This window comes from Agrilus planipennis, unplaced genomic scaffold (assembly GCF_000699045.2).
Source record: "Agrilus planipennis isolate EAB-ADULT unplaced genomic scaffold, Apla_2.0 scaffold1, whole genome shotgun sequence".
NCBI classification, from domain to species: domain Eukaryota; kingdom Metazoa; phylum Arthropoda; class Insecta; order Coleoptera; family Buprestidae; genus Agrilus; species Agrilus planipennis.
This window is the reverse complement of record NW_020442466.1, coordinates 840,774-867,774: the sequence shown is the minus strand read 5'-3', so window position 1 is coordinate 867,774 and position 27,001 is coordinate 840,774. Positions and strand designations below refer to the sequence as shown.

The 27,001-nt window shown below is 33.0% G+C and overlaps 5 protein-coding genes across 6 annotated transcripts; 4 read left to right on the top strand and 1 right to left on the bottom strand.

Moving 5' to 3' along the window:
• The first annotated feature begins 760 nt into the window (after nucleotides 1-760).
• Nucleotides 761-16,715, top strand: LOC108734159. The gene is made up of 24 exons (XM_018465591.2): nucleotides 761-990; nucleotides 1,091-1,253; nucleotides 1,422-1,561; nucleotides 1,618-1,781; nucleotides 2,578-2,708; nucleotides 2,769-3,089; nucleotides 3,272-3,520; nucleotides 3,575-3,691; nucleotides 4,245-4,442; nucleotides 4,660-4,930; nucleotides 5,035-5,260; nucleotides 5,323-6,087; nucleotides 7,056-7,245; nucleotides 8,691-8,900; nucleotides 8,976-9,484; nucleotides 10,007-10,431; nucleotides 10,490-10,655; nucleotides 14,240-14,378; nucleotides 14,441-14,637; nucleotides 14,689-14,914; nucleotides 14,969-15,199; nucleotides 15,280-15,527; nucleotides 15,956-16,196; nucleotides 16,258-16,715. The coding sequence occupies exons 1-24, from the start codon at nucleotides 809-811 to the stop codon at nucleotides 16,630-16,632; spliced, it is 6,084 nt and encodes a 2,027-aa protein (XP_018321093.1). The 5' UTR covers nucleotides 761-808; the 3' UTR covers nucleotides 16,633-16,715.
• On the bottom strand, nucleotides 7,324-8,388 carry LOC108734188 (proteasome inhibitor PI31 subunit). Its single transcript, XM_018465622.2, has 2 exons — nucleotides 7,602-8,388; nucleotides 7,324-7,540 (listed from the first exon to the last, which is right to left on the bottom strand). The coding sequence occupies exons 1-2, from the start codon at nucleotides 8,272-8,274 to the stop codon at nucleotides 7,353-7,355; spliced, it is 861 nt and encodes a 286-aa protein (XP_018321124.1). The 5' UTR covers nucleotides 8,275-8,388; the 3' UTR covers nucleotides 7,324-7,352.
• LOC108734178 lies at nucleotides 11,780-13,568 on the top strand. The gene is made up of 2 exons (XM_018465613.1): nucleotides 11,780-11,964; nucleotides 12,128-13,568. The coding sequence occupies exon 2, from the start codon at nucleotides 12,146-12,148 to the stop codon at nucleotides 13,373-13,375; it is 1,230 nt and encodes a 409-aa protein (XP_018321115.1). The 5' UTR covers nucleotides 11,780-11,964; nucleotides 12,128-12,145; the 3' UTR covers nucleotides 13,376-13,568.
• A 745-nt stretch (nucleotides 16,716-17,460) lies between the features above and the next one.
• Nucleotides 17,461-19,928, top strand: LOC108734168. Its single transcript, XM_018465601.1, has 2 exons — nucleotides 17,461-17,635; nucleotides 18,638-19,928. The coding sequence occupies exon 2, from the start codon at nucleotides 18,654-18,656 to the stop codon at nucleotides 19,884-19,886; it is 1,233 nt and encodes a 410-aa protein (XP_018321103.1). The 5' UTR covers nucleotides 17,461-17,635; nucleotides 18,638-18,653; the 3' UTR covers nucleotides 19,887-19,928.
• A 2,765-nt stretch (nucleotides 19,929-22,693) lies between these two features.
• On the top strand, nucleotides 22,694-24,927 carry LOC108733202. 2 transcript variants are annotated; one of them, XM_018464294.1, is made up of 2 exons: nucleotides 22,694-22,891; nucleotides 23,020-24,927. In XM_018464294.1, the coding sequence occupies exon 2, from the start codon at nucleotides 23,039-23,041 to the stop codon at nucleotides 24,269-24,271; it is 1,233 nt and encodes a 410-aa protein (XP_018319796.1). In that variant the 5' UTR covers nucleotides 22,694-22,891; nucleotides 23,020-23,038; the 3' UTR covers nucleotides 24,272-24,927. The 2 variants fall into 2 exon arrangements, with proteins under 2 accessions (XP_018319796.1, XP_018319787.1); XM_018464285.1 differs by having other exon boundaries at nucleotides 23,006-24,927.
• The last annotated feature ends 2,074 nt before the right edge of the window (nucleotides 24,928-27,001 follow it).

Genomic DNA, 27,001 nt, shown 5'->3' with positions numbered 1-27,001 from the left:
TTATTATCCTCCAGAATCTAGTCCTACGTACAGCATTTCTGAGTTCTCTTGTTTTTTCTTACGATTCTATTCGTAAAGACCCTATGCGATTATTCAAATTTTGACTGTATTAGGGACTTCATAAGGCTAAGTTTTTAGTTTTGGGTCACACTGTATATACTAATTCCAAGTGTTTAAACGACAAGTACTTAATGAAGAAAATATTATCTAATCTTTAAGAAACCTCATTGCGAAGTACCCATTTGTTACAATAAAGCGGGGACCTGATCAAAACACCACTCTACTTTTTCATATCCAATAATTGTAATCATGGTTAAAACTACATTAAACCATTGAAATATAATTCACCAAAACAATGTAACAGAAACATTTTCTATTTTATTTTGCTGTTTATTGCTAGGGTACAGATGTAAGTAAGTTGTGATATATCTTCTAATTTTCTGCAATTATCGTGTGAGGAAGATTACCTCATAGCATGTATTAACTCCATATATGTGAAATGAAAGAGATGACCTATTTTCAAGTCCGTATTTAATTAGTGCGTTATGCTAGTCATAATTCTAATTAAAATTCTTACAGTCTCTTCTTTCAATATAACGAAGCCATTGAAAAACAAACAAAAAACCTAATGCAATGATAAATTGAAAACTACAGTTCTACTGTAATATGTATACTCTTACAACCCATAACAAATCAGAAAAAGTAGCATAGCAACCCTTTGTCGAACAAACAGTCAAATGCATGTTCATTTACCTTTTTGACAGCGTCAGTGTCTAATTTATTGCTGTATATTACTTATTCATACAGCATGTCTCACCCTGAAAGTACTTTTCTTGATACTGATACTGATTACTACCATGAAGGGGAGGGTGAAGAGGAGGGCGAAGAAGTTGAGGAAGAGGAAGAGATTTATTACAATTCCGATGATTTTATTTCGAATTACTTCCTGAGTGAAATGGGAACGATTCCTGGCAACATATTTGAGTTTAAGTATCCTTAGATAACTTAATATCGTTTCAATCTTCACCAAAAATTCTTTAAGAGCTTTTACTGACAAATAGATACTTATATATCCTTAATGATGAGTAAGTCATTCCTATGGATACGACTGCAGAAGATATTATAACTTAGCTGTTGCCGATGAAGAAACGGTTATTTTTGCTTCTGGAAATTATATCCATTTTTTCAACACAACTACAAGAAGTATATGGTTCAGGCGAAGTGCTTTTGGTGGAGGAATTGGCTTTATTGCAGTTAAGTGAATTTGTAATTTAAGAAAAAATGCTTATTTCGTAATATAAAAGTTCATCAAAGGTTCTTGAATAATATGAAAAAAGAGATACAGGCAGTCTATCAGACTAAGGATTCTTTATACTTGCTCTTTGGATAGAATATCAGTATTATTATAAATTGTTTTTTAGAAAAATCCACAATTTCCTCACATAGCGATTGCAGAAAATACAACAAATCCTCCAATAATAATCTACGACTGGCCGAGTTTTGAAATAGTATGCTTGCTAAAAGGAGGATCTACCAAACGATTCATGAGTTTGAATTATACGTAAGGCAGTTTAGCAAATTTAGACAACTCTTAAAAGATAATAAGAGCGTTTCTAGTCCTGACGGTCTCCTTTTGGTTTCCCAAGCTGGTGCTCCTGATTATCTTATAACCGTATGGAATTGGGTAAAGAAAAGAATTTTGCTAAGAAGTAAATGTCACGTTCAGGACGTCTTCAGAGCAATGTTTTCTCCATTTTTACCAGGGCAATTGGCATCATGTGGTAAAGCATATAACTTCGATTTCTATCCTAATTCTATAATATTCAACAAAATAAGTTTAACAATTAATATTTGTTCTGCAGTTCAACTCTAGTATTCTCTTTCTTTTTTGAAATTCTTTGGCCTCTCTCATCATCATGATAAGGTCATCAGTCCTAAGACTGGTTGGACACGTACCTCCACTCTTTTCTATCCTGAGCTAAACTTCGCATTTCCCTAAAACTAGAACAGCCCACATCCTTAACTATTTGCGAACAGTAATCTAATCTAGGTCTACCTCTACCCCTCCTAACTCCTGTTTCTGCCTCTAAAATATCTCTGACTAGACCTTCATGCCCGAGAAGGTGTCCTACCAACCTATCTCTCCTATTTTTTATTGACTTCCATAGAGTCCTCTGTTCTCCTATTCTTTCCAATACCTCTTCATTTCTAACCTTTTCGACCCACGATATCCTCATTATCCGCCTATAACACCACATTTCGAACGCTTCTAATCTTTTCTTTTCCCCGGTGCCGACTGTCCATGTTTCGCACCCGTACAACGCCGTGTTCCAAACATACACCTTTAACAACCTTTTTCGAATTTCTAAATTAACCGTTCGCGAGCACAGAAGTGACTTCTTTTTATTAAAGGCGACACGACCCTGCGCTATCCTCTAATAACAATTTATCCAGGAGATGTGTATCAGAAATAAATGGAGATTGTTTATTTAAAAATATCCCGTTCTCTGTTAAGTTTTAATTTGGATTAGTAATTTTAAAAAGAAGCTATATTTTTATACATTTGTTTCACTTTAGGAGCAAGCCATATAAAATTTTGGAAAATGGCAACCACATTTACTGGCCTAAAACTGCAGGGGGAATTGGGAAGATTTGGAAAAACTGAATACACCGATATAATAGGTATATTACCGTTGGAAGATGAAAAGGTCTGTAAACTTTTAAAATTCAACAATACTTTTTTATTACCAATATTATTTAACCATTAGGTGGTATCTGGATGTAATTGGGGCAACATTCTTCTGTGGGAAGGTGGTTTAATTAAGATTGAAGTTTTGAGAAGAGGTAGAATACGTTGTCACGACGCTCCCGTTGTCCAATTTTTTCATATGAATGGAGAAATTTATTCCATTTCAATGGACGGTCACGTAAAACTGTGGTATTATCCACAAATAGATCAAGCAGATCCTCCTGATACCGACAGAGTTGTTGAAATGGAACCATCTTTCGATCTACATGTTCCCAATTTAATGTACATGTGGATTGAAAAACAAAATAACGATGAAAGTTGCTGCTTATACTATGCTCAAGTAAATATTTTATTTTATTTAAATCTAATGAATAATTTTAAGGATATAGTGCTTAAATGATCGGTTAATCATTAAACCCCTACATATTTCAAATAATATTTCTCAGATAGCTGAAATTATACACATGCAAAATGACAGTGAAATTGTGCTTGAAATCAAATTGACCAGTATGAGTTTTGTAGGATGGGAATGGCGGAATTTGGAGGGTTGATTTAAGGGTAGAAAGTCCAGAACCACCACTACCTCCCGAACAATTATATTTTACACATGGAGGTCCGATTATGGATTTAGCGCCATGTCCGTATGGACCATATTTGGCCACTTTGGGCTTCGATGGAAAACTGAATATCTACGCCTATTTAAAAAAGACTTCAATATTTACCCACAAATTTCCTGCCAAAGGGAATAGAATGATTTGGTTACCAATTAATGCATGTTGCTTACATCTCAATCTGCATTTTTCAAACGAATTACTTTTATTATAGGTTGAAGATTCTGGCGAGCAATTAATTCTTGCATTTGATGATGGATGTTTGAGAAATGTAATTTTACAGATTTCAGAAGAACCACAAGAGAAAGATACTACACTAGAAATGATACAGGTAGAATTACCAAATTTTTTGTAATACCGCACCACCACCATAAGGTCGTCAGGCCTAAGACTGGTTGGACACGTACCTCCACTCTTTCCTATCCTGAGCTAAACTTCCCATTTCCTTAAAACTAGAACAACCCACACCCTTAACTATTTGCGAACAGTAATCTAATCTAGGTCTACCTCTACCCCTCCTAACTTCCGTTTCCGCCTCTAATATGTCTCTGACTAGATCTGAGAAGGTGTCCTACCAACCTATCTCGCCTATTTTTTATTGACTTCTATAGAGTCCTCTGTTCTCTCATTCTTTCTAATACCTCTTCATTTCTAACATTTTCTACCCACATTATCCTCATCATTCGCCTATAATACCACATTTCGAAGGCTTCTAACCTTTTCTTTTCTGCTGCGCCCACTGTCCATGTTTCGCACCCGTACAACGCCGCGCTCCAAACATACACCTTTAAAAACCTTTTTCGAATTTCTAAATTAACCGAAAAGGATAAACAAAAACAAAAAGATATTGATTGTGATATATTATATATATAAATATATTTTAGTTTACTAAACCCCATACATCAACAATAACCGAAATGCTTTTGAACAGCGATGGCAGTAATCTTATAACTGGCGGAGAAGATAAAACAATATTCATATACCAACTGACCATCAGCAAACACACCTATGCACTTTTGATACCAATAGGATACATTAACGCACCAGATTCTGTGACATGTTTAACGTGGCATCTTACAGAGGTACTTTTCAGAAATGTGATTAATATTACACATAAAGTATGTAGCAGGTAAGTGGACAATAATGTTATAAAATCAATTTGTTGATTCAGAACGTTTTGACTTTATTATTAAGTCTTCAACAGGCGTCTCAATCACTATTGCTGCAACATACTTTATATTCAATGCAATGAATGCGAACGAAATACATTGATCTTTTTTGAAATATTTAAAATTAAAGGAGAACACGGTAATAGTGGGATGTCTTCATGGTCAAATAATGCAGGTGGAATTTCCAACTGAGCCTCAAGATTACACCACTATAACGTACATATTGCATGTGGAACCGAAATATCAGAGGTTCACTACTTATAAAGCTCAGATACGAAGAGATATAAAAATTGCCGAGATAGAAGCTAAGAAAGCTGCGAAATTGGAAAAAAAAATGGAGGAACTTGAAAAAGTAAAAAAGGAAAACCCCGGGCTTGAAATTGATGAAGAAGTTTTTCTAGGTATTGGTTGTGGTTGATAGGGAGTCAAACCATAAATTCAGTTCTTTTTGATATAATTTACCCAGATGCTGTTATATTGTTGTAACATTGTTTGTACCTTCCAGCTGATTCATCATCTGAGGAAGTACTAGAGCCTCTACATATTCCTGACGTGCCCAATAGGATAATATGGATTCAGCACACAGAGGAAGGATCTTTCTGGCTTTCCATGGGAGGCTATGACGCCGGTTATATTTATGAATATTACATCGATCAGAAGGAACAAATACCCTATAGATTTCAAATCATTTATGATGGTGATGATATTGAGATAGAAAATTTTATTTACAAGTATATAATAAAAATAATTCTTTATGAAACTCCAATATTAATGTTGAATTGTTTCAATTAAGTTACAGTAAAGAATATCTCATTTTTGCAATGCAAGATGGAGCAATTAGAGTAAATCGCGTAAATCCAAATGATTGGCGTGACTTGTCAGATTATTGGCAACTATCTATGCACGACAACTTCAATGGAAGAGTTACCAGGATGGCTTTCAGTTACGACGAAAGATATTTCTTCACTTGTGGCTACGACGGAAATATATTTGCTTATAAATTTTATCCCGAAGAAGATAATTATATTACAGAAATACCAAGAAAAACATTTCTGTCTAAAATAATAACGACTACAGTATCTGATAAAGCACGTTATGATATGCTAAGTTTAGAACAAGCTATTGTAAAGAAAGAAGAAGATCGTGTAGCTGCTGTTGCTAATGAACATAAGAGGGTATTAATAGAAAGGCTCAAAACATTAAAGGTCGAATTTTATGATTTACTAGAAAGAAATAAAAATTTGCTACCGTCCCAAATAATACCCAGAAAAGAGTTGGAAATAAGTCCAAAAATTACCAATGAAGTAGATGGTGCGTTTCAAGCTAAAGTTGATTTGGTTAAAAGAAAGCTGGCCTTTAGGGTTGAAAAGTCCAAAGTTGGAATGCGAAAAATGATGGAGTACTTTATGGAACCGCTTGACTTTATTCCGATAACTGTTACAGGAATTAACACAAACAAACTTGTAAAAACTCTGAGACAAAGAAAATTAACTAAAGCTCATTACGAACTGCACAAAATCACCGACGAAAAAATTATAGAAGAGGAACTCAGAGGCAGGTAGAAACGTTTTCTTTTTCTATAAAATTGACGGACAATTTCTCGTGACTTTTCACAGTCGTTAATTAGATGAAACTTGTTGAGTTTTTGGTTCATGACTATCCAGAAATTCAACCTGTTTCATCATAATTGACATGATTTATCATTCACTAACAGTGAAGTAAAAGGTAAACCCATGACGCTAAGTGCAGCTTTTAAAAATAAATAACACCGATTTACCTACAGAATCCAAAATCTACTTCCCAATTTAACATAATCAAAGCATTTACAATCTGTATAAAAAATGTTTTCATTGATGGATTTATTCCGTCCTGCTTTCGCATTTAGTAGAATAATAGGCTAGTTTTTGGTTAAACAAAAAATCCAACCAAGTCCTAGGTCACATACAACGGACCATAAACCTGGGTTCCGTTTTACTACCCAAGTAGTCCTAATATCACATGGGCAGTTTTTATAATAAATATATTATTTATTTAGCTAACGAAAGGAAGGTAGTCGAGTAAGTAATCACGGAATAAAATTTAATGTGTCAAGTGACAAATTTTGAAACTAGAGCGTAATACTATAAATATGAAAAAAATTCTTTTACTTAAAATGTAGAACTATTCATCACTTCATTTGCAAAAACAAAATCCAGTGAAGAAGATGTAACAAGGTTTTGCTCCATTATATTTACCTTACATTAGATTCAAAAAGACATAGCTGAGCCATCTAACGTTCAGAGGACGAAGTAACGTACATTATTAAGGCATATTGTGATTATTTAAAAGGAAACTTCGAATATTAATTTTTATTAAAATTTGAATGGAGCGAGCGGTATTTTCAAAAAATAAACAAACCTTGGCTAAAAACTTCTGGCTGTATTGCACAAACAATTTATATTATTTCATTGATTTTCGGAATTTGTCGCTTATTTTATGATATTTCTTTTACCATATAATTCTTTTGGCTGTTAATATTTTGTTTAGACCTATTCAACGTGCCCTTGTACTAGCAGAGAAAGTTAAACCCACGAAATCTGTTAAAGAAAAAATCTTGGAATACTTTTTAGTTGGTTTATCACCATCAACAATTCAACTTAGACTTGGGGCTAAACTCACACGACTTCTTAACAAATATAGAGCTAGAAAAGCGAAATGGGAAAAAAGGAAACAAGAGGTAGGTTGCTTTTATAAAAGATAACACCGTCAACATAAAATGCAAAAGAATTTACTAAACCAAAAGTAATAAAAATCATTAACATGTGATCAGTCATATATTGATTATTACATGTACATATCATCGAATCCTGGGGGTGGAAAATCATTACCAGGATTTCTTCTAGGTGGTCTTTCAGGATCAGGTGGCCTAAAAGGGTCAAATCTTGCGCCTGGTGGTAGTGAATCTGGAGGAACTCCAAAGTTCGGTCGAGGTCCTAGACCACCTCCTCCTCTAGGTGGTTCAAAAAGCATTCCTAGAGTAATAAATTTAAATAACACCATCAAATTATTAAAAAAACAATGTAATAATTATACCTCCACCTCCAGGAAGGGGGAATGCTGGAGGATTTCTTCCCAAGGGTGGAAACTGTCCTCCAAAAGGATCTAAATCAGATCTTCCTACATTATTAACCGGATCAATTAAAGAGGGATAGCTAAATCGTTCAGGAGTACGTTCAAGCAATGGAGAAGGTCTATCAGGTCCAACTCCAGATGTCGAAGTGCCAGATTCATTTTGGGTTTGACTGCTTCCATCTTTCTGTTTAGTTGAAACTGTGACCTTGTCAATTAGCTGTCTTCGAATCATCTCTTCCAATTCTGTATGGTTGGGTATCATTTGTTCAAGAGTTCCACTTGTCTGGGCCACAGTTCTGTTGTTTAACTGAACCATTGAAACTGTTCGTTCCTGAACCCTTATCAAATTTATCATGATAGCATCGTCAACATTTGTTGCCCGTAAATTATACAGTCGACCTTGGTAAACATAACGAATAGCATAATTATCATTCCAACCAGAAGGCAATGTCTCCGTTTTGGTTTCTGTTCCTTCCAAAATTTTCGAATCTCCCAATCCAATACATTTGAATCCGTTTGATATAAGAACTAAGTGAGTGAAGCAGACCAAAATGTCTTGACTATTTTTGATATCATTTTGTACACTTCGATACAATAGCTCCCAACCAAATAAGCCGCCAGAACTTGATGCCATTCTATTTTTTTATTTTGCTATATTTTACGCTTTGCACAATTTTTTACTTACATTTGAGCATTTGAGATTAATTGAGGTTAGTTAACCGATGACAAACAGATTTCAACACAAACTTGATAATTTTAGATGCGTTCATTTTACAAATCAGTAAATGAATGTATATAGGTACCGTTCAGATGTCTTAAATGTATTCGAGTAGTTCGCGGTTTATTTTAAGCTTATTTGTAGATTTATAATTCAAAGATTCTTGTAATGTTATCTAGGTGAATCACACAAAATAACATATTCAAAGAAAAACGTATTCATACAAGATAAATCTAAAATCAAATATATTCAGTATTGAAATAGATTATCAACAATTTTATATTCTAAAATGTAATACACGTGTATCTATTAGTTGAGCGATATTGTTTTAGTGGGATTTATTTAATTTCAAAAAACCTAGTCCCGATGTAAATCCCCCCGAGGACGAAAAAGAACTAGAACATGCTGAAGCCACGATAGGGGATATCCCGCTAAAAACTTCTGATACATATAAACTTCCGAAAGAAAAACAAACAACCACCCTGAAGAAGTTTAAAGAAATGCTAAATATGAAGGAGAGAATAGGCACAAGAACTCGTTCAGTAAGTTGCAAGTCCATACACCTGCTAACAGTAAATTTTACTAATAATGTAATAATCATTATCGAATTGGTGTAGCAATACAGAATCCGGTATGAGTTTAACAAGAAAGTTTACGATCTTAGAGCCAAAAAGGTAGAAGCTCGTGATAGTGTCCAACTATTTCACACTAAACTGACCCAGTTAAATCGAGAAATTCCTGTGTCAGAGCGTCGTCAAGGAATTCCTATACCACGTATGACTGACGAAGATTTTCCTGAAAAACATCTGGAAGTTAGGGCTTATAAAATAAAAACTCCTAGAAGAATGCGAGATAGAGATATAGTGGAGGAAAAACTGGAATCACCACAGTGGGAACTTTTGGAGAAAGAAGCTTTGCCAAACATGGAAAAAGGTGATGATGATAGCGCAGGAAGCACGCAAGAAATAAGACGACACCCTGAATTTTATTTGAGCTTCTTTGAAAAAGTTCCCTACGAAAAAGTTAGGGAAACAGCTAACCTTGATTATTACACACTTATAAATCAAAGTAGTGAGGAAGTAGAATCTCCTTGGGAAATAGAAATGAGGAGTACTCGTTTAGTCAGGTAATTTATTCAAATGGGATTATGATTTTAGTAAAAGGTAAAACGTTTTTTTATATATCCTATGTTAGTTTACTTATATCCGCAAATATTAGAAATGCTTCCGAATTTAAAGTTGCGCAATATCCTTGGCTACATCAAGTTATTTAATTTTTTCTTAAGAGATGTGAAAATGGGGAGAGTCGATATTTTAAAAGTAAATATGGCTCTGCTTATACGTCCTTGGAATTTTTTTAATTTATGATTGAATATGCAACAAAACAAATCATTCAAGCTTCACGTTACCTATGAACCTGATGTACCTACCGAAAAATATAAATTCGTTCTTGTAAATATTAAGTTCTGTTTACCTCTGCGAAGTTTGCAAGCAGTAATAAGATCATGTAACATTTTTTTAATACAATGGATTAAAAATATTGTTACTGAAATGATTAAGATTATGATAAGGTGCTTAATTTTTATTAATCGAAATACAAACAAAAGTTGTGAACATCTCATTTCTAATCTATAAAAGCTATCTTTTAGAAAGTTCTATCAGCAAGAGAGAATAATAATAGGAATGCGTGAGAAGGTTGAGAATTTTGATGCAGATCTAGAAGATTTGGCAACTGAACGTCTTACTGTTGTTTACGATGCTGGCATTATCGATCTCCATTTGTTAACGCTTTATCAAGAATTGATAATTTTAAAAAATTCTGAAGACATGGAACACGAACTGATGGATAAAGCTAATGTGAAAATAAATGAATTTTTCGATATTCGAGACTCTATCATAAGAATAAACAATCGCCTTGGACGCCAAAAATCCGAAGTCACGCAGTTAGAGTTAATGCAAAGAGATCTTACTCATGAATTCTTCTCTAATGTTACTACAGAAAACAAGTTTTACTCCTTCCTAAGGAGAATTTTTAAAAGAAAGTACAAACCTCCAAAGATAAAAGACCCCGATGGTAAGTAATTTTGTTGATATAGGCAAGCACAATACCACTCAAAAAATTTTTTTTACAGAATCATCATCTTCATCTTCAAGTTCAGAAAGCTCTGAAAGCGAAGAAGATGAAGCTGCAAGCGTGGATTCTAAAGATTTTGGAATAATTCGTTTGGATGAAAATGTCTGTCCAAAAGGATGTGATAAAGCACTTTATGATCTCACATTTAACCTTAGAAATAAGAGGTAAGTAAATTACGAATACCTATCTGTTTGACATTTGTATTTACGCGGGGACCAATGCTAACCAACCATTGCATAGTGTTACGATTTATTTTTCTAATAGCTCCTATTTACCCAAGTATATTTAGGTTTATTTGTAACGTTAACTAAACTGGATATTCCTAAAATGCCCTATTAGTCTGAACAAGTCTTACGTTACATGGGTGTAAAAAAGACTGAAGATACAATAATTAAAACAACAATGAAAATTAAATAAATAATTTAAAAACTACAGTATATGATAGCTAAGCCTGCATTACTAAAATGAACAGTCCATTATGCATAAAACCCAATTTCAAGTTCTAAAAGAGAATTACTTAGGTTATGAACGCCACAGTAGCTGCTCGTTACGGAATAATTGTTTCTGTCGGCCATCACACATTTTAATTGTTGTCATATTGTTGCCGTTGTCGGCCATTATGCTTTCTTAATTGTTGCCGTCATCGGCCATTATACTTTTTTGATTGTTGTCGTTGTCGGCCATTATGCTTTCTTAATTATTGTCATTGTCGGCCATTACACTTTTTATATCGATTGTTATCAAGGATGCCTAAAGGAAAAACTCAATTTAAATTTTAAAAAATTCATACACAGTAAGTAATATTACTAGGATCACCTTATCTACATCTTTTCCTACATTTTGCTTCATTATTAACCGCGATTACTTTGTATCGATGCCGTTTCGCTATTATATCAACTGTTATCTTTCAAAAACCTTTTAATTTCATCATTAATTACTACTTCAAAGTATAACAGCACGGGATTGAATTATATCTAGGATATCAACTAAATCTTTGCTGAAACTCTTGAAGCCATTTAAACTACTTTGGCTGTGAATTTTCAAATAAATTTGAAATTTTGACTGCAACAGAGCAATTAATTTTTAAAGTAAAATCTTGTGAAGCAGAAAATTGAAAATTGATTCTAACTGGCTACGTGCAAGGTCAACTAACGGAAAACTAGCTATATTATTCAACAGTTATCGAACCTTATCAATGAAAACCGTTAAAAAGATTGATATTTTCAAACTGCTTATAATCAAGAATGCTTATTTTTGACACGATTTCCGATATCTATCGTAAACATGCAAAATTATTAGTAAATTATCAATGCAATACTTATTACATAGTTACAATTGTTCAACTGGGAAGCAATTAAACAATCATTAGAACTGAAACGCAATTTATTAGCAGAGTGTAGTGTGCTACTTGTGTAATGAAGAAATTACTTTTCAGATTGATAAATATCGTTGCATCAGCTTGACATAGACTGTGTAAGTGAATGCATAATTGTTTTGATATTCATTTGCAATCTGTGTTCTAAGATTATTATACTGAAAAAATACTTTTTATAATATTTAACTAATTGTGAAATCGGAAAACTGTTTCAGTTCTGGATAGTTTTTTGAATTTAGGAAATGTATTTCTATTTTATAGTGGACTACAAGAATTAAAATGAATGAAATTTCAAAACTGGAGGACATTCTACCGGAAGAAATCAGAAAATCAAATTCTTTGTTAAGTTATACAATCGAACCTTTAACATCCGCAGGGGATAATTATGGCAGTGAAGTCCAGCTTATTACTCTACAATTACAAGATAAAAGTACGAACAGAATAAAAGAAACGAAGGTGGTAGCAAAAAGAGCTCCAGAAAGTGAATTTATTAAGAAACTATTTAATACTCCTGTAACATTTCGTAAGGAAGTGAAGTTTTACCAGGAAGTGCTTCCAGCGTTACGAAGATTTCAAAATGAGAATGGAGTCGACGATTTACTAACATTTGTTCCCAAGTATTACGGAGGAAGATTAACTTTACAAGTTCACTCTGAAGAGGCAGATAATGATGCGATATTTTTGTTGGAAAACTTGAAAGTTAGTGGTTTTAGAAACGAAGACAGACTGGTAGGATTCGATTTAGAAACATCAATCGTAATATTGGATTGTTTAGCCAAACTACATGGAACCGTTCTCGCTTTCAAAACGAAAAAACCCGAAGAATTTCAAAAAATTGTCATGCCGGCTTTGGAGTACCCATTCACGGAAATACCACTTAACACGGAAGCAATGAAAAAGCTTTTGGACGATATAATAAATGCTGGTATCGCAGCTGATAGCTCCCTCGCAAAGAAATCAAAAGAAATCTACGAAAAACTGATGAAGTCCATGAAAATTAGATACAGTCCACCAAAGCCTAACGAAATATTTGCCACCATGTGTCACAACGACTTCTGGGTGAACAATATAATGGTCAAAAGGAGTGGAGAGGGTTCATTCGTACAGTGTAAAGTACTAGACTTTCAAATAACCCAGTATGGGTCTCCAGCAAAAGACGTCTTCTTCTTCTTAATGTCGAGTACAAAAAGAAGTGTTAAGGAAGATCATTTTGAAACCCTATGCAGACATTATTTTAACACACTCATGGAAGTTCTCGAAATGTTTAGTGTTGATACGACCTCATTTTCTTACGAATTATTCCTGGAGGAGATAAAAACAGTCGTACAAGAAGATGAATTTTATCATCTCATGGTTATGTTAAAGCCTATTTTCGCATCAAGAGGAGAAGCGAACGAATTGAAAGATTATGACATGAATAATTTACTGTCAAACGACGTAGAATCCGATTTATATCGTGAACAGGTTGCTTATACAATTAATAAACTTTACGCCAGAAAATGGATTTAACCTTTATTTGTACTTTGTTAGGTAATATGAGTAAATGCAGCATGTAATAATGCACATATTTGTACATATATCTATATAATTACCACAAACACTATTTATTCGTTTTCTCGTTAAACAAGACGATGTGACGGATAATAATTGTAAGCATTGCAAGTCATTAAAAATGCACCGACATGTTACTTTTATAAATAATAAAAAGCACAACAAACCCGCATTTTTTATATTATACTATTATTTAGGAATAAGCCATTTTAATTGTCGAACTATAAATATTAGATTTCGTCCAATCCCATATGAAATTGTTAGACTTTTCTTTTCAATTTTTTTATTTATTCCACAGTTTCATTCATAAGGGCACTGAAGCGCTTCCCTTATTGCCTTTATATTTAATTATTATTAATGTCGCTTTTATGTCACAATTTTACGAAGAATTTAGTTAAAGACTATCTATTGTAGTTAATTCATAAGGAAACAAATCGTATAAAATTATTAAAACGTCTATCACAACATATTATTCCAAAAAGTTTCAATTTGACATAAAAATTAATAAATCATTTGACCTCTTGCGGCTTCACTCGTGTTGATGTCCTAAATACATATCAAGGATCATGCATTTATAATATTATAAAGTTACGATTATGGCGAAAACCAAACATTTATACTTTACTAACCGTGAAAACATTTAGTGTAAAAGTATTGTCAAAGAAAATTAATATAAACATAATTCTTAATTTTAGAAAATACTACAAATGGCGCAGTAAACGCCATCTGTAGCACGATGCTACATTTTAGGATTACTGTATACAGAATACAGACCATTTCGAATTATTTTATAATTCTTAATTGTCTTTAACAATATTTTAGATGGGACGTTGAACAGAAGCTAATGGTTCTTCACGATGCAATCACCGTAACAAATAAAGAAATAGACGATGCAAATAAGAAGCTCAAAGTAGCCCAAAACAAAATGAATCAAGCGAAAGAGGAATTAGAAATGTATTTGGTAAAATTCGTTGATGTTTTTTTAAGTGTTTCAATCTCGAGAATATGCTAATGATTTTACAGAGAGAGAAACAGAAAAAGTTGAACGCTGTCACATGTGTTGCCATTATGAAATTCCATCAGTTGCAACACTTGACGAAAGAGAACCCAAAAATTAAAATTTCCGACACTGTAATTTTCGATAAATACGTTGTCAGTAGAATGTACAAAAGAGTTGGACAACTTCATCAAGAAACTTTACAACAACAAGCTAAACGAAAGTAAGCGGGTCACGATAATATTGAAGTTAATCTATTAATTGAAATTTTCAGAGTCAATCTGACCCATTTAACAAGAATGAGAACTGATTGCAAATTTATGGAAGAACAAATAAGAAAACTTAAAAAAGATGGAGTAGAACTTATGAAAATCAAATTCGGAAAAGAAGTAAATATTAACGAATTAGAAGAAGCCATGCTGAGAAAAATGGTACTGGAACTGAGAATGTCCTGGACCGATGTCAGAAAAATTTACGAACATGAATTAAGAATCTGGAGGGTAACTAACAGGTAAAGTAACATTGGGACAAATGTTAGAAGAAATTATTTTCAGGATAAATTAGCAAGGAAACAAGAACAACTGGCCGAAATAATAAATAGCAATTCTGGGCGATTGGAACTTCTGGCTGCACTGAATAAAGAAAAAACTGAACTGTCAAAGTTTCTGGTGCAACAACCTAGAAGACAAGCTCAATTGGAATCTGTCGCCGATATAGCAGGAAACTATAAAGCGGACCTGACAAAACTAAACAATATAATAAAGAGTCAACAGGAACATCTGAAGGTAAAACTTCTCCTCATGATTTTGAAACAGCTTTCAAAATTTTCAAACTTGTAAAGATATTTTCTTATAACAATTTTAAGGAACTGGAGCAAGAAATTAAGAGGTTGAAAACAAAGGGATTGGAGTCAATGCCCGAAAAGCCGAAAAGATGGATAGAAGATATTTGCATTCAGATAGAAGAAGAAGAAAGCCTGCTGGACTTTGAAGCATTTCTGAAACGGCATCCACGTCAACCAGTTCAAAAGACGGAAGAAGAAATGTTGGAAGAACTATTTGCCAAACTGACCGACGAAGAAGGAGAGGAGGAAGAAGTAACGCAAGAATTTGTGTAAGGTTTATAAACCAAGCGATTACATGATATACTGCAACGGCCAACAGAATCAGTGATCGAAAAAATAAGACAGGGAAATAATTTCTGAATTTGTGACACTCAGTCTTCCTTTGACCTCTCAGAACTGCAAAAAAATACTTTTTAGCATTTTTGAGAGCACTACTTTGAATTTTTTGACTAGGGAATTGTCCCAATGCATCAAAAATATGGAATCTCTACTTGAAAATTGAAATAATGCTATCAATTTGGTTTATTTGTTTTCTACGATAATTCTGGGACAAAATTTTTAAAAGACACTACTAAACATAATGATGGGTTGAAGTGAAAGGAAAAGGGGCAGTCGCAACATTTGGGTTTAGAGACATTCCCGGTTTTAGTTTCATGATCCGTATTTCTACATTCACATCTTACAAATGATTCTTTAGGTTAGCAACTACAGCATCTGAGGAAGTTAGAACAATAATTACTGAGATGTTGGGAAAAATGGATATCCAGTTAGACTTGGTTAGCATAATAGACGAAATATGGGTGAAGGCCATGGAACGAACAACTGTCGCCGAAATAATTGATGATATCATTGACTCCTTGCCGATTCCGATATCAGAAGAAAATCTTCAATTGGTTGAGAACGCTGCAGAAAAGTTATATTCTTTACAAGAACCAGAGGTTTCAATCAACTCAATATTGTTTTAAAAGTTCGTCAAACTCATCGCCAATCATTTTGCAGATCACGGAAGAGGATCTTATGGTCTGTGCACAGGAAACGATCCTCGAAGTTATAGAAGAAGTTGCTTTAATAGATGGGGAACCCCATCATATAATAGCGGAAATAATAACCGAATTGATAATAGAAGTTCCAGCCAAATATTTAAAGACGGAAGATAGTTTATCCCTGATCAAAGATAAAATAACTGGTTGCGTACCCATTGATGCCGTCGATTTTGAAAAACTTCGAGAAGAACTCCTACAATTCCCTTCCAGTAGCAGTGTAATGAGGGAAGAAATAAAAACAGTATTGAACGACATCCTGGAGGCAGTCTTTGGAAGAGGAATCGATCTTATGTACGTTATCAAAGATTCTTGTGATCTTTGTAATAAATAATAATTATTGGTTATACCTTTTTATATATGTAAACCGCGTTTTGTAATTTTATTCATTGAACAATAAAATTCTTGTGAAGTGCCCACTAACATTCTATTTTCTGAATTGAAAAAGCTTTTGCGATGCTTGTGACACAATAATTGTGTAGAGGGCGTTATAGATAAAATTACAGCAAAACAGACATTACTAAAATTAATTTGAAATAGTGTTGGATATTCGAGCATGATGGCTGTGGTCTAATTGTAAGATTGATTCTTTTACTTCGGTAAGAACACTGATATAATCGTTTGCCCAACGTTTCGCCAAAAGCTGTTGGTTGGCATCCTCAGGGAAAGTAGCGAAGGACTTTACAACCTCCATACGTTCCTTGAGGACTCCAATCACAGCTGTTGGAGAAACGTTGGATAAATGACTGTTTTGGTGTTCTCACTAATATCCACAATAGCTAATTTTATAGGAAATATCATAAGATATTGTTACATATTACCTGTGACTACCCACTTTATCTGTTTATTTATGAAAACAGGGAAAGGGAGGGGAGGGGTAAAGCGGGATACCTAAGAAACAAAGAATTATATTTCGTATAAAAAAACTCACAAAAAAAGAAAAGTCATTCTTTCTGCCAGATGAAGCCACAGTGAGAATAAATAATTATTGTAGATTTTTCTATTAATAAAAGTTTTTGTAACTTATTATAGTATTTCTACTGTGTCCTAAAAACGTAGTTTTGCAACAAGCGAAAACCTCATCTATGCTATTTTTAAATACATTCATAATATTTTTGAGTTGAACTGTGTACATTCATTTATTTTGTTGAAGCGTAATTTTAACATAATAATAATAATCATTTGTAAATGTTATCAAAATTTTATACAATGACTTGTTTTAATGATACGAATTATCTCTAAAACTTGAGTCTATTGATAATACTTTTCTTCGTTAATTTGCGTGTAGTGAAATGACAAAAAAATCAAGCAATAGTATCATCTGAACCCTTTTCAATGTAAGTAGTGATACTGCAACTTTGTTTATATTCAAATGCCATATGCTATAAGTTTAAGGAATTCTTTCTATCCTCATCATATATCGTAGAATATAATTTATTAATTTGCATCTTATTAATAGTTTAGTAAAATTATTCCTGATACTAAAGGATAAAGGAGTAGATTCACTTCCTGTAGAAAAATATTTGACTAGTAATAGATTTTAGAAATAATTAAAAAATCTATCTATTTCCATAAAAGAGACCTTATCTTCATTAATATTAAAAATCAGAAATTATCTATGACGTCATTTTAATTGCAATATAATCGCAATATGAGTTTTTCCCAAAAATAATTTATTTCTAGTGTACATATAGATATCTAAGATTTTCATTTCTAGCTATCGTTTATTGCGCTATTATTACAAGGTTAATCCTAACTATGCTATTGATAGAATTTAGGCCAATTCACCGAAAATAATTAACATACCTCTTAGTGTTTTTTGTTTTAAATCCGCAAGAATTACTGAAAAAAGAATCAGAAAAGAAACAATTATTCTTCAATTGCCTTACAAAAGCTATAGTGCTCAAAACCAAGCAACTTAAATTATTATCATTTGAATTTACAGGTTAGGGTGTATCATAATCTTAATGTACCTACTAAGACAATTATAAAGCGATATTCTAATTCAGCGATAAAAGATAAAACGAAGATAACTACTCTCTCGGTTAACTTTTGATTTTATTATGTCACGTAGCAATGCTTGCAGAAAGATCAAAATTGAATTTTTTGAAAATTCCAGTTAAGATATTTCAAAATCCAAGCGTGCTGTGGCAATTCTGAGGCCAGATACGATATTGTTTCAAACTAATGAAGTTATTTTTAGTATCTCCAAATAGTCAAAAAAGTCCATTTTCTACAGATAGTATCCTCAGTCCTTTAATAATTAATTAATATCTTTAAAATAATTTTTGTAGTCGAGGAAGAAATATTATCTTTTTATAACTGTTAATTATTTGTAGTTCGACTCGCAAAAAAATGAAGAAATATACAATCAACGATTTGGAAAACGTTCTAGATCCAATTTTGAAAAAAAATAAGAAATTGGTCAGTTATGACGCTGTTCCGTTTACAAGTGCCGGAGAAAATTTTGGTAGCTTAATGTTAGGCCTAACGCTAGTTCTAAAAGACATTAAAACCAATAAAGAAGAAAAGGTAGACGCAGTAGCGAAAATGATACCAACTAACGAACTTATAAGAGAGATTTTTAATGTTAACGTTTCGTTCAGAAAGGAGGTTGCAATGTACACAGACGTTATACAAGAAATAAAATCATTCTTAAAAGAAACTGGTTGTGAAAGAGATATTCCATATATAGCAGAATACTACGGTTCTAGAATTAGCCTGAATCCGAATGCAGCTGAAGTTGATTTTGATGCAGTATTAATTCTGGAAAATCTAAAAACCAAGGGCTACGTAACTCTGAATCGTTTTAATGGGTTTGATTTAGATACAACTAAAATTATTTTAAAAAATTTGGCGCTATTTCACGCAGTGCCTTTAGCGTATAAATTACAGAAACCTAGAAAATTTAAAGAGGTACTAATGCCACATATGGGACCAGGGATGGATTCGCTAAAAGAAAGGGAAATTTTTGGTAAAAACTTGTTCACAGAACAAGTAGAACATGCCGCAAGTCTAAATCCAAGATGTGCAGAATTAAAAAGTAAACTAATAGAAATTGCCGAATCACCGGATCTACTATTTTTTGACTCCAATTGTGATTTTGAAGATCCTTTTGGAACACTGTGCCATATAGATTTGTGGATTAACAATATCTTAATAAAATATGAAGAACAAAAACCGATAAATGCGAAATTCGTTGACTTTCAAGTAATGTGCTTTGCCAGTTTGGCAAGGGATGTCGTGTTCTTTTTATTCACCAGTGTCTCGCCTTCAGTTTTAAGAGAGCATTTCGACCAATTACTACGAGATTACCATTCAGAATTTTCTGAAATTTTGAAAAGTTTAGGATGCGATACGACGCAATATAGTTTTGATCGTTTTCAAAAGGAATTGGCAAAAGTTGCTAAATTAACCGAAATTGCCCATTCGTGTAGATGGTTGCAACCTATTCTCGCCGAAGAAGGAGCACTACCAGCCCTGGAAGATTTCAAAGACGATTCGTTGGAGGATTATAAAGGTTCGGAAACGTACAACAAAAGACTTGTGGATAATATATTGTTATTTGATAAACTTCATTGGATTTGATTGTTATCTGCACTTGTTTTTAATAAATGAATTTTAAAGAAATGCTTGAAAATGATTTTTCTAATTAATTATCGCCTTAATTTCGAGAATGTTTAAATGTCAAATTACAATGCCTTCCAAGAAAGTAAACTGTACCTATCTACCTTATATCCCTAACGACATCTGTTACTGCTTATAACTCGAGAAATATGATTCTGATAAAAAATCAAAGAATCTATATCATCCTTAGAATTTCAATCTCTCGAATGAGACCATACTCGACTATATTAGAGACAACAATTACCCGTCGTGCCTTCGCCCCTAGCGTATGTAAAATCGATAACATACGTCATTCCTACAATTACCATATCTTTCTAATGATAACTCGCTCGAACATACTTACATTTGAGACCCTACGTGACTTTGTCGTCAATATATGTGATGAACGCTTAACACCGCATAAAATTCAAGAACTATGATTCTGATTAAAAATCAGAAAACATACGTCATTCTTAGAATTCCGAATCCTTCGAATGTTAAAACTCACTCGACTATACATATGTGAGATAGTAGTTACCCGTAGTGGCTTCGCTATCAATATGTGATACACTTTAACATCGCTTAAAATTCAGGAACTCTGATTTTGATTCAAAATCAGAAAACATACGGTATTCTTCGAATTTCGGTTTCTTTCGAATGACACCTTATTTCGCCCGCAGTAAATGTGATTAACATTTAATACCGCTTATAATTCAAGAACTATGATTCTGATAAAAAATCGATGAGCTCACAAAATTTTTAAAAATTGGATATCTTTCGACAAATTTGAGATAGCAGTTACCCGTTGTGGCTTCGCCATCAATATATGTGGTAGACATTTAAAACCGCTTAAAATTCAGGAACTACTGATTATGATTAAACATCAGAAAACAAACGTCATTCTTAGAATTCCGATTTCTTTCAAATAACAACTCACTCGAATATATTTATATTTGATAGAGTAGTTACCCGTAGTAGCTTCGCCTGCAGTATATGTAATTAACATTTAATGCCGCTTATAACACAATAACTATGGTTCTAATGAAAAGTCGATGAGCTTACGACATACTTTGGATATCTTTTAACAAATTTGAGATAGTAGTTACCCGTAGTAGCTTCGCCTGCAGTATATGTGATTAACATTTAATGCCGCTTATAACACAATAACTATGATTCTAATGAAAAGTCGATGAGCTTACGACATACTTTGGGTATCTTTTATAGCAGTTACCCGTTGTAGCTTCGCCATCAATATTTGTGATAAATATTTAACACCGCATAAAATCCAGGAACTATGATTATGATTAAAAATCAGAAAATATGCGTTATTCTTAGAATTTCGACTTCTTTCTAATGTCACCTCATTCGATTTTATTTGAGATAGCCGTTACCCGTAATGGTTTCGCCCACAGTATATGTAATAAACCTTTAATACTGCTTTATAACTCAAGTACTACGATTCTGATGAAAAATGGATGAGCTTACGATATTCTTAGAATTTGGGCATCTTTCCACAAATTTGAGATAGCAGTTACCCGTTGTGGCTTCGCCATTAATATTTGTGATAAATATTTAACACTGCCTAAAATTCAAGAACTACTAAAAATCAGAAAATATACGTTATTCTTAGAATTTCGATTTCTTTCGAATGTCACCTCATTCGACCATTTTGAGATAACTGTTACCAGGAGTGACTTCGCCCACACTATATGTGATAAACTGATAAACATTTAGTACCTCTTATATAACTTCAGTATTACGATTCTGATGAAAAGTCGATGAGCTTACGACATTGTTAGACTTTGGGTATCTTTTCACAAATTTGAGATAGCAGTTACCTGTCGTGGCCTCGCCATCAATATTTGTGATAAATCTTTAACACCGCATAAAATCCAGGAACTATGATTATGATTAAAAATCAGAAAACAGAAAAATTAAGGACATTTATATTCGTGCATTAAAAAAAAGTACCCAAACACAGTCTAGTAACCTAATGTGCAAATGTTCTCTTTCGCTATTAACTTTAATAAAATCTGGATGCCGTGACTTCACGAGCAGTTTTCTCAATGTTATTTTTGCAATAGTGAATAAAACAACGATAATAAACACTATATACAAAAACTTCATTTACAACAAATTTACTAAATATTAAAATAAACGGATAACAATAAAGGGACAACAAACGTAAATGAACAACTCGAAGGACAAAATATAACTTCCGAAAAATGTGATGAAAATGAATTTATTGTAATACCACCACCAATGCCTACCAAATCCAAACAATGGAAAGCAAGTTCGCAGAACTGAGTGTGGGCAAAAACCCACCAGGACAATACCCCGCCTCGAGCAATTGAGTTCCTAGAATCTACGAAATGTGGACAGAATGGCATACAATTAGCTGAGGGTGACTGCGACCGCCGAAGACTGATACTGACCCTCTCTATTGTAATTGTGCCGACGCTGCAATTATATGATAGGCACTAGTGGAATAACAATTTACAAACCTATTGCTTGTAACCTTATCTTAAGGCATATTTAAATTGTAGGTAATTCCTTTAATGTAATAAAATGAATTATATTCCAAGTTGGTGAATAATAATGATTGATAGAAATAAAATATAAAATTAAAACTGCAACAAAATCACTGATAACATAATTGGAACACACCGCTTTAGTCATTACAGTTAGATACGAGTATGAATATTTAACTTTGTTTTGTAATCTTAAATTTAAATATTATTATTCATGTGTAATGTTTTCAATTACAACTTTTGTTTAGAAACTATTAAGTGAAGTACCACTCTATACTGACTTGTAATTATATAATTTATTACAACAAAGATGCTGTAATGTCGCACATTAATGATATGAAATTGGAGTTGCCTATTGGTTAATGGTAGCGATAGAATTGAACTTTGAATCCCTGGTGTCTATTATACAATACAATTCAATTGAACTATGTTTAGTTGATCTGGAAATGTGAATAGGTAAGCCAGTATAATAAATTGTATACATTTACAATTTGTACATTTATCGTAATCAGCTGTTTATTTGAACAAAAGGGGTTTTTCTTTGTCAGTTTTAACTAAACCCATGCGAAGTTTCTATTTTTTAGGTACAAGAAGAAATTGATAATGAAAACGTACAAAATTAACGACTTGGAGACAATAGCGAGAACTTTTCTGAAACCATGCCAGAAATTTAAGAATTATGAAGCGGTTTCACTTACATCTAACGGTGAAAACTATGGAAGTTTGGTGTTGGATGTGAAAATATTTATAGAGAACGAAGAAACTTGCAAGGACGAAGTGTTGAATGTTGTGGCAAAAATGTTGCCCCCTAACGAGTTTTTGAAAGAAGCGTTTAATGTAAATATAACTTTTAAGAAAGAAGTTCACATGTACTCCACGATAATGAACGAGCTTAAACTATTTGCTAAAGAACATGATTATAAGGAATCACTTGAATTCTTAGCAGAATACTTTGGATCAAGAGTTAGTTTGAATCCTAACGCTGTTGATGTAAACGACGACGCAATAATTATTCTAGAAAATTTAAAATTATCTGAATTCGTAAGTGTTAGTCGTTTCAGTGGATTCGATCTCGAAGCTTCAAAGTTGATCCTTAAAACTTTGGCTCAATTCCATGGAATTCCCCTGTCTTTAAAGTTACTTTATCCTGACAGGTTTGAGAATAAATTGATGAAATATTTGGAACCTGGCATGGATTTTGAAAAAGAAAGAGAGTATATCGATTGTCTTTTCAGAAGACAATTGGATATCGCGGCTGAATTTGATAAAAGGTGTGAAAAGCTAATTAGTCGGTTCTTGAAGCTTTTAAATGACGCAGAGGGTATGTTCGATAAAAATTGCTCTTTAGGAGATTCATACGGAACCATATGCCATATTGATTTGTGGATCAATAATATAATGTTAAAATATGATAAAGACAAGATGACACCAAAGAAATGCAAATTTGTTGATTTTCAAATATACTGTTACGGAAACCTAACTCGAGACGTGGTTTTCTTTCTATTTACCAGCACCCACATTTCTGTATTGAGAGAACATTTTGATGAACTAGTAGAAATTTATAGAAACCAACTTTGTAATATTCTCCAACATTTTAATTGTGACACAAAACCTTACAGATCGGAGGGATTTCGTGAACAGATGAAGATCATTGCAAAGGCAACTGAAATTGTTCACGCATCGACGATGTTAAATGTGATACATGCAGAGAAAGGAGAAGTGAAGGATATGGAAGAAATTGAACCTGACGATTTTCTTCAGGAGAGGCATTCGGAAATTTACAAGCAAAGGCTAGCGGCCATTTTTAATATTTGTTCTGACAAGCAATGGGTCTAACAAGTTTTTTGTAGTATGAGTCACAATTATGAAAGCATCTTTTAAATTTAAATAAAATAGAGAAAACTATGATGGTAAGGATAAGTAGGAAAGAGAAAACTTGCTCTTTCTTACAATAAAATGATTTAAATCGATGACAGCTATTTAGCTGAAGTAGGTGAATGACCTCTTCACCTACTTTGTGGTTGGGACCTATCGCGATTTATTTCTCTAACTAAGTAAATACTTAGTAAATTATTTTTTATTTTACAATAAATTAAGAAATTTCGTGTTAGTAAAAAAATTATCGCATCTACTTAGAGCGCTTTTTATGTTTTAAATAGTCCTTTTAATGGTTTTAATGTTAATAATTCCCAAGTGAAGAGCTAGTCGCGTAACCAATGCACCTCTGCTAGTGCGAGCAAGTTGTCTTGCTAATGATAACGTCACCCGACACTGAGTAGAGAAGAGATCGTAATGAATCGATCTATCTACTGCACCTGCATGTTCTTTGTACGTGCACGCATGTTTGTATGTGCGATGACGTACCTAACTCTAAATTTAGTTTTCTCATTTTTTTACCTTTATTGAACAATCTCTTTTCAATGAAGGTAAAGTTTCTCCCTATTTATTTATCATAAACTTTTTCTTATGTCCTTAATAAAATACATTTTTGATGTAGGTATATCCTTCGCCCACACTATATGTGATAAACTGATAAACATTTAGTACCTCCTTTATAACTCAAGTACTACGATTCTGATGAAAAATGGATGAGCTTACGATATTCTTAGAATTTGGGCATCTTTCCACAAATTTGAGATAGCAGTTACCCGTTGTGGCTTCGCCATTAATATTTGTGATAAATATTTAACACTGCCTAAAATTCAAGAACTACTAAAAATCAGAAAATATACGTTATTCTTAGAATTTCGATTTCTTTCGAATGTCACCTCATTCGACCATTTTGAGATAACTGTTACCAGGAGTGACTTCGCCCACACTATATGTGATAAACTGATAAACATTTAGTACCTCTTATATAACTTCAGTATTACGATTCTGATGAAAAGTCGATGAGCTTACGACATTGTTAGACTTTGGGTATCTTTTCACAAATTTGAGATAGCAGTTACCTGTCGTGGCCTCGCCATCAATATTTGTGATAAATCTTTAACACCGCATAAAATCCAGGAACTATGATTATGATTAAAAATCAGAAAACAGAAAAATTAAGGACATTTATATTCGTGCATTAAAAAAAAGTACCCAAACACAGTCTAGTAACCTAATGTGCAAATGTTCTCTTTCGCTATTAACTTTAATAAAATCTGGATGCCGTGACTTCACGAGCAGTTTTCTCAATGTTATTTTTGCAATAGTGAATAAAACAACGATAATAAACACTATATACAAAAACTTCATTTACAACAAATTTACTAAATATTAAAATAAACGGATAACAATAAAGGGACAACAAACGTAAATGAACAACTCGAAGGACAAAATATAACTTCCGAAAAATGTGATGAAAATGAATTTATTGTAATACCACCACCAATGCCTACCAAATCCAAACAATGGAAAGCAAGTTCGCAGAACTGAGTGTGGGCAAAAACCCACCAGGACAATACCCCGCCTCGAGCAATTGAGTTCCTAGAATCTACGAAATGTGGACAGAATGGCATACAATTAGCTGAGGGTGACTGCGACCGCCGAAGACTGATACTGACCCTCTCTATTGTAATTGTGCCGAAGCTGCAATTATATGATAGGCACTAGTGGAATAACAATTTACAAACCTATTGCTTGTAACCTTATCTTAAGGCATATTTAAATTGTAGGTAATTCCTTTAATGTAATAAAATGAATTATATTCCAAGTTGGTGAATAATAATGATTGATAGAAATAAAATATAAAATTAAAACTGCAACAAAATCACTGATAACATAATTGGAACACACCGCTTTAGTCATTACAGTTAGATACGAGTATGAATATTTAACTTTGTTTTGTAATCTTAAATTTAAATATTATTATTCATGTGTAATGTTTTCAATTACAACTTTTGTTTAGAAACTATTAAGTGAAGTACCACTCTATACTGACTTGTAATTATATAATTTATTACAACAAAGATGCTGTAATGTCGCACATTAATGATATGAAATTGGAGTTGCCTATTGGTTAATGGTAGCGATAGAATTGAACTTTGAATCCCTGGTGTCTATTATACAATACAATTCAATTGAACTATGTTTAGTTGATCTGGAAATGTGAATAGGTAAGCCAGTATAATAAATTGTATACATTTACAATTTGTACATTTATCGTAATCAGCTGTTTATTTGAACAAAAGGGGTTTTTCTTTGTCAGTTTTAACTAAACCCATGCGAAGTTTCTATTTTTTAGGTACAAGAAGAAATTGATAATGAAAACGTACAAAATTAACGACTTGGAGACAATAGCGAGAACTTTTCTGAAACCATGCCAGAAATTTAAGAATTATGAAGCGGTTTCACTTACATCTAACGGTGAAAACTATGGAAGTTTGGTGTTGGATGTGAAAATATTTATAGAGAACGAAGAAACTTGCAAGGACGAAGTGTTGAATGTTGTGGCAAAAATGTTGCCCCCTAACGAGTTTTTGAAAGAAGCGTTTAATGTAAATATAACTTTTAAGAAAGAAGTTCACATGTACTCCACGATAATGAACGAGCTTAAACTATTTGCTAAAGAACATGATTATA

What these genes read in the sequence shown, in the direction of transcription:
- LOC108733202 (XM_018464294.1), top strand. Translation starts at nt 23,039, where the DNA reads ATGAAAACGTACAAAATTAACGACTTGGAGACAATAGCGAGAACTTTT.
- LOC108734168 (XM_018465601.1), top strand. Translation starts at nt 18,654, where the DNA reads ATGAAGAAATATACAATCAACGATTTGGAAAACGTTCTAGATCCAATT.
- LOC108734188 (XM_018465622.2), bottom strand. Translation starts at nt 8,274, where the DNA reads ATGGCATCAAGTTCTGGCGGCTTATTTGGTTGGGAGCTATTGTATCGA. An exon ending in CCCCCTTCCTGGAGGTGGAG is followed by an intron (nt 7,541 to 7,601) that starts GTATAATTATTA and finishes TTATTACTCTAG; the next exon opens with GAATGCTTTTTGAACCACCT.
- LOC108734159 (XM_018465591.2), top strand. Translation starts at nt 809, where the DNA reads ATGTCTCACCCTGAAAGTACTTTTCTTGATACTGATACTGATTACTAC. An exon ending in GGCAACATATTTGAGTTTAA is followed by an intron (nt 991 to 1,090) that starts GTATCCTTAGAT and finishes ATGATGAGTAAG; the next exon opens with TCATTCCTATGGATACGACT. An exon ending in TTCATGAGTTTGAATTATAC is followed by an intron (nt 1,562 to 1,617) that starts GTAAGGCAGTTT and finishes GAGCGTTTCTAG; the next exon opens with TCCTGACGGTCTCCTTTTGG.
- LOC108734178 (XM_018465613.1), top strand. Translation starts at nt 12,146, where the DNA reads ATGAATGAAATTTCAAAACTGGAGGACATTCTACCGGAAGAAATCAGA.